At 39.7% G+C, this 12,019-nt stretch overlaps 1 protein-coding gene across 1 annotated transcript in view; it reads right to left on the bottom strand.

The window, feature by feature from the left end:
* Positions 1-12,019, bottom strand: part of ARFGEF3 (ARFGEF family member 3) — a 95,599-nt gene that overhangs the window by 70,388 nt on the left and 13,192 nt on the right. Inside the window, exons 3-4 of the mRNA XM_058802443.1 lie at positions 11,824-11,905; positions 8,692-8,823 (exon numbers count right to left, since the gene is read on the bottom strand). Of these exons, the coding sequence (XP_058658426.1) occupies positions 8,692-8,823; positions 11,824-11,905 (214 nt within the window). The remainder of the gene's footprint in view (positions 1-8,691; positions 8,824-11,823; positions 11,906-12,019) is intronic.

The following is a 12,019-nucleotide window of genomic DNA, read 5'->3' as shown; positions in this document are numbered from 1 at the left end:
ACTGGATTAAAACAGAACTGCTGCTGAACACTATTTATGGTGGCATGAAACCTAGTGAAACTTCTGCTTATGTAGTACAGTTGTAGAAAGGAAAGAAATTATTCAAAGTTTAAAAATTACTTAACAGTATTTGTCAACATTCTGACAGGGGGTTTTATCTTTAGAATTTTAACAATTAAAGGCAGGGAAAAATAAAGAAAAAGGCTGAACAGCAGTACTAGGATGACATATCTTCCTTTACAGGTTACAACCTATTCAGGTATACTGCATTACTTTACAAATTATACTATGCAAATCTGAGTAAAACAAAAGTGAAAAAGGAGAAATATCAAACTGGAAAACACCAACAAATAGTTTAAACAGTTCTCAAATAAAAATGAAGTTTCATGTACCAATTACTAAAATGATTCAAAAGGATGTCAACACATGGATGTAAGTAGAGCTAGAGCTCTCAAGGAAAAAAAGAATTGGTTTCTCCCCTGGGTGGAATATTCTGACATTTATTCTTGACAACAACAGAATTTTTTGGGCAGGGGAGAGGGAAGATAACTCCCTTGCTCTCAGATAATGCAAAGCTGTAACAGGGAAGTGCTCTGTATGGCATTGTACATTACAACAGCTGATTTAAAATTACTGTTTCAAGTCACTAGATTAATTGGCAAGAAGTTAGCCTCAACACAACCTAGGAAGTGGTGTCCCACAGGTTGTCTGGCCTGCCAGAGGATTTTACCCTATCCCAGACCATATCCTGACCTGCATCCAGGAAAAGGCTATTAAAAAGCCTGATAAGCTGGTTTTGTGGTTGCATCACCAACTGCCACATCACATACAGTTTCTCTCTTGTTCCTCTCTTACAAGAGACCCGAGGAGCTCCAGGGTACAGGACACAAGGAGCTGGCTGGCAGTGTCAGAACAGCTTATTGGGACACAAGTTCTCCCCTCAGCTGCCCCCAGGACCAGATGGTGCTAACAGCAATGGTAGCAGTGGCCTTAATCATGGGAGGCTGATAAGCAAGAAGGAGTAAACTGGGTGCATCTGTGCACAGCTGTGGCACACCTGCAGTACAGGTACAATTGCATGCAAAAGCTATGGAAAGTGACACTTTCATGCCACTGTTGTGTGGCCACTTTGGCTGGCAGAACTTGCCACTGTCACCACCAGTAAGCATTAATGTCTGGCAGCTGGCGAAAGACTAAAAGGCCATGTGTCAAAGTGAAAGGGTTTCTATATTTGGAGTTCTGATCATATAATGCCTTTGCAATTCATTTTCATAATGGTTAAGTGAACTCCAGGATCTTGTATGTGTGTCAGACTAAAAAAAGTCTGTAAGAACTTGTACTTCCACACTTAATAGGTGTGAAATTACACTTTACAGAGCTAGGGACTTGCTGCTTTTTGGTTGATGCCAATGATTTTGATTATGCCACACCAAATGTGACAGTTCCAATGTGACAGAATGAGCATGTTCTCTATCTGAAAACACCTTCATAACCTCACAACTCTGAGACAGTTAAATTTTTTGCACTAGAATTTCTTCAGGAAAGAAACTAAGCCTACTTTTCTATCCTGCAAAACTTTTAAGCTGACCACCACTCTGCTTAGATTTTTGAAATTACACATCTGATGAAACCCATAGAGATTGTTCAGGGACAGAATTCAAGGACAGAATGGTAATGAGGAAAAGCCATGGATCCTGGAAAGAGGTTTCATTATAGAGATACTGCATTCACTACTGACTGGTTTAGGCAGTTATCCTCCAGCATCCATTTGGCCACATTCAGGCCATTACCATTATCATTCTTTTTGGATTCCTTAAGGAGAAAGCTCTGCTATTTAATTCAAGCCTGGTTTTGGCTACAATGACCAGCCACCTAAGAACCAGGGGAATTCTTTAATCACAGTACTAGGCATTTACTATAGTTCTAATTAACTCAGGAAAGGATGAGCTTATCTTGAAGCCCACAAGGTAGGTCATTCAATCCATTGGAATTAACCTGGTTACTTATAACTAAGCACATCAACAAAATGACTTCCAAAAATAACCAGAAAGAAGTAAAATGAGACAAGCAAACCCAAGAGGGTCTGGATTTGTAGTTGGCCTACATTACAAAAATTTAACTTATGAAAAGGATAAGCACTAAGAACTCTATGTAGCATTTCTCAGCAGGACTGATCTTAAAAAAAATCTTATCTGCATGATACCGTGAAAGTCTTTACAGAATCCCCTCTTTAACAGAGCAGACGCTAACACACCTCCATTTGATTTTACAGTTCATGACAAAGCAGAACAGTTGTAAATTATATTCGACTAAGCATAACCACACTGTATGTGGAAAAATATATTTCATAAACATTAATCTTAAAATAATGAGAAGATATGTATCTGTGAGAGCTTATGAGTGATCACCTCATTTATTAATATTCAATAAAATGCTTTAGAATATAATCATGCACAGAGACTGGGATTGTACAGTTGTGTTGTATCAACGTTTTGGATCAAACACTTTGGAGACATTTTTCACCTACATAAATTGTTCTCTGTCTTGGAGGGCCAAAGACTTGCTCAAGCAGCAACAAAGTTCCTGACAAGTTTTCTGAAATAATCAACTGTAAGTTTTGCTAGGTTGGTCAAGCACAGTCCCCTTTCATTCAATATTTGCACCAGATCGGGACTGCCTCCCTGAACCTGTAACAACATGGTTGTACAGACCCTAAAACAGGCCAACTATAACTGCTACGAAAACTAAGCCAAAAAAAGAAAAAAAGTCACTAAACTTACTCAGACTCCTTGTAGACTTTCAATCATGACCTTCTCAAGTGACTAATTTGACACCATAACTGGAGCCCTATCAATCTAATTAGTTAATACAGAATGTAAATGAATAAAAACTAGGAGATGAGTCTCAGCACTCAAAGAATCACTTTGCACCTTTAAAGCATTATGGTAGCAATCTTGGAAAGAACAGTTACTAATACTCAACCTAAAGACAGTTTGTCATTACACAAACGAAGTTTTACCACAGAACTCTAAGTCAGATTTCAGTTCCAAATATATCCAAAGTGAAAACTGAAATCACAAAGAGAGTTGTCTACTATTATTACTGGAGAGCTCCCAAATGCTGTATTAATGGATCAGTGAAAAGACAAAGAGAAAAGATTGCCTTGACACAGCAGATTTAGCAAGGGTTCATTAAACCTCATTCACAGATAAAACAGACTTCTGGCTGACTCCTCACTGAAAGCCTACAGAAGAAAAATCCTAAAGAATTTGCCCATCTGCAAGAAATACACCTAATCCAGAAACAAATGCAAGTTGGTGTCACTGGGAATAAACTAATCTTTCCTAAATGAAACTGCTGTTCGCCATGTACAATAGGTAAATGATGGGAACTAGAAAAGTCTTCCCTCTAGAGCCACTTAGGAAGATTATTTTTTGTTTCAAAGCAATCCTCAAGTCTATTAAAAAACCACCACAAGTAAGGTTGCTGCAACTCAACCATGTCAAGTCTTCTGAGATGTAATAAGAAGCAAAGCTTGGAATCTTCACAGACAGAACAGAGTACATATTCATAACATGCCCAGCATATAACTATTAATTATAACAGTGAAATAAAGAACAAGTATTTGGAAGAACATCAAATCCAAAAACTGAGTTTCTTTCACAAGAGGTCATTATTCTTTTTCTTGCTTAAAAATTTCTGTCCTGCAAGCTCTAAATTTCCCAGGAAATATGGACATAGACTGGACTGAAATGCATTGAATTATATGACAAGGCTGTTTCTGTGACTGAAGAAAACAAAAGGATGCAGTGGAAAGGGAAATCTTACACAATCAATCACACCTTTGTCCTAAGAGCAACTTTCTTAGTTCAGTACCCATTATATTACAGTGTATCTGGTTTATCTGGAGAATATGTTTCTGTGTATCTGGTTTGTCTGAAGAACTTGTTTCTATGTGAGGATTCATCTTATAATTTGCAATTCTTCATTAAACGTTTTTTGTTGTTATCTGAGAATAATGTTATCACAGTCAGATAGGAGTACTGCATTATTACAAAGGTGATCAACTCATAAGTGAAAGTGACTATAACATGCATGAGAATAAAGGAAAAAGAAAAAGAAAGAAAAATATCCAAGTGTCTCTCCTGTTTAGGATTCCTTCCATACTTCCCACTTCCTCAGTATTTGGTTTCAGCTGCCTGGGTGCCACAGTTACACTCAAAGCCTAATTCCAGTCTTTCTGGCAGGATAGCTTTTTAGAGTCAGGGCTAGTGATGAAAAATTACCAAAAACTCAAAGAGGGAAAGTCAAAATCACAGAATTGCTGAGGTTTGAAGTGACTGCAATCCAGAGGTTCAGCTATAGATTAGATTCCCAGTTTCCTTTTCCACTGCTGATCTGACAATATTTGATGGTGCTTTTGTCAATACTGCATGCATTTCTCCAAGCAAAGGTCTAACTGCTTGGAGAGGAGGTTTTAAAAACATCTGAAGCCAGAATTTAAAAGCACCAAGCTGGGGAGGGGGAAATCAGGATTCCCTGACTCCACAACTAAACTCAAAAGCAAGTATTAACCTTCAGTCCAGAACATGTCCCCTTTCTGCTGCAGACTATCTACAGATTGTTAGTCTAGTGCTTAACGTCAACAAGATGTCCCCACCCCTCAATGTGAGACACACCATTGCATTTCACTCAATTGTAACATGGCACCACGTCACACAACAAATTTTTTCCCACTTCTGAGCCAGCCCCACTGTGTGATCATGTTCATCCAAGGAAAGTGCTAAATGACTGTCCTCCTGATTTTTTCTATGCATCTGCAGCTGTAGAAATAGAGCAGTGAGTCACTTTGGTATCTCACTGATAAAGCATTGCATTTGATTAGCAATCAATATATCTCTTCCTTCCTACATGAATATTCTAAAGAAAATATAAAAGTATAAATATTTAATTATTCAGTTTGAAACTGAAGTTATTGATGTATAACAAAATCATCAGCAAGGTACTGTATGATTGTGTGATTTTTCCTTTCCACTGAAACAGCTAGTTGAGCATAGTAAAACACAAACTGGTAACACACATATTAGAAAGCTTTTCAGTGTTATGGCAACAAAGATGACAAGAGCAAAGGTGAATACAAAAGTGGCCTTGTGTCAGACACACTATTCTCTCTAGCCAGACTTCCTGAATTATCTCAGTATTTATTAATGTAAGTTAAAGCACCTAAATAACCTCACTTTAGTCCCTGGTGTGAAAATACTAATAAATCTCTACCATAAAATGTATCAGAGATACAGAGAATACACGGAGTGGTAGTAATTGAGATATTCTAAAGAAATATTTGGCTTAGCGGTTAAACAACATACAAGTCTGAATGCAAAATTTATATACCCAGACAGCTTGCTTTGATATGTGGGAAATCAAAGCCAGTTAATACACCTGTGTTTGTTATTCATGCCCATTCATGTCAAAGAGAAACCACAGCCTTTCCCCCTCCCTCACTGAAAAGATCACTGCCTTTTTTGGGCATAAAAGTGCTGCTGGCATAAGAATTATCCAGTGATTAGCAATTATAAGGGTGTTGTTCTGCAAGAAAAATAAGCAAGGACTTCAGAGTATCACTTCTATTTTGGAATTCAAGGGAGGAATTTCCCCATATAATGACAACATGAAAAACCTTTATAAAGAGAAAGGCACAATCCCCAAGAGGTAGTCAGAAGAAGCAGAGAGTCAAGCCAAGTTTATGCAAAGGTAAGAAGTACCTCACCTAGCACAGAGGAGACAGATAATGTGAGAGGGGAAAGCTTTTTTTTCATCTTGACAGTTGCATTTGGGCAGTTCAAATCTTCCCTGGCTGCCCAGGACACACTTCTGCACAGTCCCCAGCCCTGGCCTTTAAGTCTGAATGCTATCAGGTTTTTTGATCCTCCAGTATGGCAATCAGGAGAGTATTCCATGTCACTCATCCTTAAAAATCAGAAGGATTTCGTACCTAGCCATAAGTTAGTCAATGTCCTTCCATTTTTAAAACAGAGGCTCCAACTTTGCTTTTTTCAGTTCCAGAAGAGATCCAGCTAGCACTTTCCTCCATTTATTTACAGCAACCATTAGAGCTACTCATACCACCATTCCTGTCTAAGGATGGCCCATCACAAGACTGCACATGCTCCGAAAGTGTGTGAGGCAAGGCAACTACTGCCCTTGCACCTTTTTCCTTTCACTGCCAATTCCAACATGCAGCCATCTGAATGTAAAAAGCATCTTTATAGAATGCTTTCCTCAGCTAATCAGATCCCTTCACACTTCCATCTGTAATACAGGTGGGTCACAACAAACCATTAATATAAATACCCAAGACTTTTTTTTTTATAGTACGGGAAGTGTGAATTTCTGGCATACTCTTACTGGGAACAGTAGGAGATATTTTGGATAGAATATTGAAAAAAATCCCCAAACGCATTAAAAGGATTTAGGAGCTTACACACCAGCAACTTACATTGCTGCTGAATTCTGTGCTCCTGCATATCTACTTTCACACTGATTTTGCACGACTAAAAGCTTTTGTGTAATCTTTGATGGTTGCACTCTTAATACCCGTGAGACTGTGCAGTGAGTCACAAAGAACCAGGCTGGCACCACAGCTGACACAGTTTCACACAAACCTGCTCACACTCAGGAGTGTCTCATGTCTATCTGCACTAGATAGAGACATATTTTATCTTCTCCAAATGAGTAACACAGTCTAATGTACAATCATAAGCTGTCTTGAGGACACATTTTAGCAGATCCAAGGACATAAACACATTGCTGAGACCAGCTGCGAGAAATCTCCCTCCTTCCTCTCCAAAGGCTTTAGCCATCCATCAGGCCTGGGTTAGCTAGTAACATTTTCAAATGTTGCAATGGCATCTGTAACCTTCAGGTTACAATCTGAAGAGATGTCTGCTTGATTTGACTGTCAGGCAAGGCTCAGATCTAATGAGTCTGTGTTTTAACTGTCCTGATTACAATATGTTCTGGCCCTCTGGTCTCTTGAAATATTTAAATCAAAATAGAATTTTGCTTTGTTCTCAAAATGGGAAGTTGAAGTTGTAGCCTGATTTTTACGAATATATACATTTTGCTCAGGATTTGCACATCAAAATTTCACTCAGTGAAATTAAGACAATGTTCTCTTTTCTCTTTTGCACTTAAACTGGAACTGAACATGGTTTTCTAATTTAAAAAAAAGCATACATAAATGCAATGTTTTGGCTTGGGTTTTCTGTGGTTTGATGTTTTGAAATTATATTTGCTTCTCACATGTCAAGAGAACTTGAGAAGATGTTTAGTCAGAACTGTAGAAAAATACAGTGTTCACATTCTTCTTAGTGTGGGGGCTTTGCCTTGCAGATGTACATTCAGGGTTTCAAAGAAACTGTGCATGCACATTCTGAATCTGTAACACTCAAGAATGTAAAAAAGTAACTTGTAAAAAATTATTGCATTCCAAGAGGAGCCTGTTGGTTCAGTACAGCAAGTACTTAACTCTTCCCCTTTCCCTCTGTAGAGACAAAAGGGTCAGGAAGGAGGTGTGCTGGGTTAGGAATGCAGAGCAGGGTGTCGTGGGTTAAGCACAAGCCTGCTGCCATAAAACAGGTAACAGTCCACACAAATACTACTCCTTTTTTTGTTGCTAGGTTCACCTCTCTGCAAGTTCTGACACAGTGTGCATATTCCACCTCCAGTGTAAAGAGTACAGATGGTAGAGAGCAGTTTCTTAGTGGGTAACATACATTCACTAGACGCAAGATGTCACACAGAAGATACAAAATAACTAATCTATGCAGTAAGAAATAAAGGATGGTCAAGGAATAGACCCAAATATATCAATCAGTACTAGGTATAATGAACATGCAAAAAGGACCACCAGGTTTGTTCCAAAATGGTTTCACCAATGATCAGCTATAGCACAACAAACCCTGCAGTGCAAAGTTTACACCCAAACATCTGAAAATTGCCCACCATCATCTTGCTTTGTACAAATTATACAGGTATTGGCAATACTGATATAGAAAAATGACTCGGAAGTCATACAACCAACATGATCACAGGGCAAGGCATTTTGGTATCGCCTCTCTGCCAAAACAGAACCTCCTGGCAGCTCAGCTTCCTAACATGCTCACAGGAGAATGCTAGAGTATTCCAGAAATTGAAGTTCTGACAGAGTATACAAAACACTAATTTCCCTTATGCACTGGTCCAGGGATATTTTGATGCCTAAACAGATCATGCTCTGTCATTAGCACTTTACAAAGAGAAAATACAGATAACAAATTACACAGCACCTGTGCACACACAATACAAAATTAAAAGTGTGCACAGCCCATCCTACAACCACTAAAGCTCAATAACAAACTTCCAGAACTACAAGTCCTTCGCCTGTGCTCTCCTATGGAGGAAATTGATTGTGCTGCTGAAGTTTGTTAAAACTGGAATCACCAGTATTCTGAATCCTAATGCAAACTATCTTCTATCTAATCCAGGGAAACACAAAACAGAAATGAAAACAACTGACATCTGCCAGTAGGAAAAGGGAATCAAATACTGTCCCAAAATGAAGATTTTCAAGGCAGCACCAAATTTATTTGCTAACCCAGCATTCAGTCACACAGCCTCCGCTGCAAGCACTGATGTGTGTGAAACACTAACCTTCATCACTTCAACCTGCAGGTCTTCATTGAGTGATGGAGTCACTTTGACAGCATTCAGCATCTGATTAAGCAACTGTTTTTCATCTGAGTCTGTTTCCACGGATACAAACCTCTCATCAGACAGCAGCTTCTGCAGAGAGAAAATGGCAATGTACATGTTGAGACAAAAACTGCCTCTGCAAAGTACTGCATCTAAACCTATTAGGGCTTGGTACTAGGGTGGTTAGGCTTTCTGTCTAAAATTTTCAAATTAATCCAGTAATATAAAATACAAGAAAAACAGTAAAACTGGGAGATCTGTGTCGTGTCAGTTGCCATTGCAGTACCATCTTTGCCCATCCCACATCCCCAGTGATTAGAATAAAGCAGACATCAGTAACTGATATCACTTCAGCTAATGTCCTTTAGCAAAACTGCTCAGTATTTTAGAAGCTGGGAGAGCCTGAAACCTTTGCAGCCCCCCAGATCATCAAAACAACAACAAATTTTTAAAAAACCCACTCAGGCTAGCATCCTGGCATTGAAGTAGTGCTATCAGATCTCCTGCCCAACAGGAGACAGTCACCTACTGTCCCAATTACTCCAATAGAGCACAAGTGCTGTGGAAGCAGCAGTTTTGATCCCTGGCAAAATGTGTTTTGTGTCATACAAAAGTTGACCATTAATGAATACAATCAAGTCCTCAGACAAAAAGCCCAGTTAACAAGTGACTTACACAAACACTCACAGAAACCAACCCAAGCTGACATGATACCAAAATTCCTTGTCCTCACATTAGGTTGGTTGAACTGAATTCAATACAGACTGATTGAACCTCAGACGGAGTATTTTAGACTGATCAGATTTACTTTGCCCAATATCTCAGAAACATCTCCCGACATTGTCAATGGCACTATTTCCTTGGAGTTCTACTAGAAATGCCTCTTCCATACAGTCTATAACCATCTTCATGGGTGTCTCCCATTAGTGGCAGGCATCCTGCAAGAGATGTATCCACACAAGTCTTTTCCCAGCTCCTATCTTCTCAGAAGATTCCACAACAGAGCAAAACTAGCTTGTCTTAATCCCAGGGACACAACCTTGCTCTGTCTTCGTAGAGACTTTGAGCAGCCCACTTCCCTCTCCACATTCTGCATCACTTTTTTACTGATGCTCATCTGCAGCTTCAACATTGCAGCACAGTCCACTGGCTCACTCCTACTTCTTATTTCCTATGCTTGTACTGGTTTTAGCTGGGATAGTGCTAATTTTCTTCACAGGAGCTCAAAGAGTGCTTTGTTCTGGATATGTGACCAAAACAGCACTGATAACACACCCAAGTTTTGCTATTGCTGAGCAGAGCTCACACAGCCTCAAGGCTGCCTGTTTCTCAGACTGGTTCCCCAGTGAGTAGGCTGGGGTTGCAGAGTTTGGCAGGGGACACAGCTGGGACAGCTGACCCCAACATGACCACTGGGATATCCCAAACCATATGACACTACTCAGCAACAACAGCTGGGCAAAGAAAGAGGAAGTGGATGGAACACAGATATTCACAGTTAAGGCATCTGTCTTCCAATATAACAGTTACCCATGATGAAGCCCTGCTTTCCTAGAGATGGCCAAACACTTGCTGCTCCATGGGAAGTGATGAATGAATTCCACATATTCCTTTATTTGTACATGCAGCTTTGCTTTCACTATTAAACTTGGTCTTAGCTCACAATTTTCCTCACTTTTACCCTTTTGATTCTCTCTCCCATACCTCTGAGAGGGAAGGAGTGAGTGGGTAAAGCTGAACTGCCAGTCAGGGTTTTAAACTCAGAATGTTTTAAAGCATTTCCCACATACCAGAATATCAAATGTCTTGTCTCTGTACAGCCTGATGAGATTTAACTAAATCTGCAATGACAATAATGGGGTTTTCTATATAAAGAAGAATGTTTAGTTCAGGATGGGAGATATGGAGCTGTTGGAGTCAGCGCTAAGATGACAAAGAAACTGGTGCACCTCTCTTATGAGGAAAGGCTGAGAGCTGGGACTGCTCAGACTTGAGAGAGAAGGCTCAGGGAGGATCTCACCACCACACATAAATATCTGAAGAGTGCAAAAAGGGCAGGAACTTTTCATTGGTGCCCACTGACAAGACAAGAAGCTCTGGGCACAAACTGAAACACAGAAGGTTTCCTCTGAACACCAGGAGAAAATTTACAGTAAGGGTGATCAAACACAGGCTGTCCAGAGAGGTTGTGGTGTCTCCAGCCCTGGAGGCACCTCTTTTCCAGTCTAAACAGAGCCAGCTCTCAGCCCTTCCTCATAAGAGAGATGCTCCAGACCCTTTGTTATCTTAACAGCCCTTCCCTCCAATATGAGGAACTCTCTAACCAAGTGTCTGACACCTCATGCTGGATAAGGTGAATTTGAATGACCCACTTACATCTTATATTCCCAGAACAATTTCTTTCTGGCCCTCCAAGGGAAAAAATTCTGTTTGGAAAATGGATTTTATATCCCAGCAGTGTGCCAGGCTTTTCCACAACTAGTATCCCCCTAGTGATAAGTATTTACTGACTTTTACTCATTTGTCCAATTAAAAGAACAGTAAACTGCTTTAGTTTTTATACTGTCAAACCCAGGAGAGTTTTTTTTTGTTGCTTGTGCTGCACTGCTGTTCTCTTTTGCAATTTCATAGACTTCCAAATCAGATGCTGTTTCTACTGTCTTCAGTGTACAAAAAACCCAGAAAAATGTCCACACATAAAGAACACAGCTCCAGGTCCTCTATTAACTTCTCCATCTTCCAAGCACTGCTGTCTTCTTTTCTAGAGGAAACAAGACAGCAAGTCCCAGCTTAATTTCTAAGATGCTTAGCAGTGGCAAACTTTTCTATGAGTAGCACAGGGTCCACAAGGAAGAGTACATCTACATTTCAATGTTAAAATGCAAGACCTCCCACCTACCTGCAAAACATTTTTAGGCTTCTTCAAAATCACCAGCCTTTACTTGCATCCTAACTTCTGAACAGAAATGTGAACATTATTGTTAGGTTCAACCAAGGACAGATGCTTTTTCTGCAGTATTTTTCAAAAGAAAAGCCTAGATTTTCTTGACACCCACTGCCTGCCAACACACTCCCACTGTAAAGTCATACCTGCATCCCTGCTAGAGCCTGTTGGGCCAGCTTCATGCTCTTTGATTCCAGAGCCAGTTGAAGAGGAAGGAGACACTTCTCCCTAAGCAAAATTTAAAACAAGTGAGAGGGGAAAATGCAATTAAAATTGGTATTCAAGTAACATTCCAGAAGGGCTGTATCAATTTCAGAAAGATCATGTTTGCATACAGCATCC

The sequence above is a fragment of the Ammospiza caudacuta genome, chromosome 3 (genome assembly GCF_027887145.1).
Source record: "Ammospiza caudacuta isolate bAmmCau1 chromosome 3, bAmmCau1.pri, whole genome shotgun sequence".
Lineage (NCBI taxonomy): Eukaryota > Metazoa > Chordata > Aves > Passeriformes > Passerellidae > Ammospiza > Ammospiza caudacuta.
The sequence above is the reverse complement of the archived record's forward strand: the minus strand, read 5'-3'. Positions and strand labels throughout refer to the sequence as shown.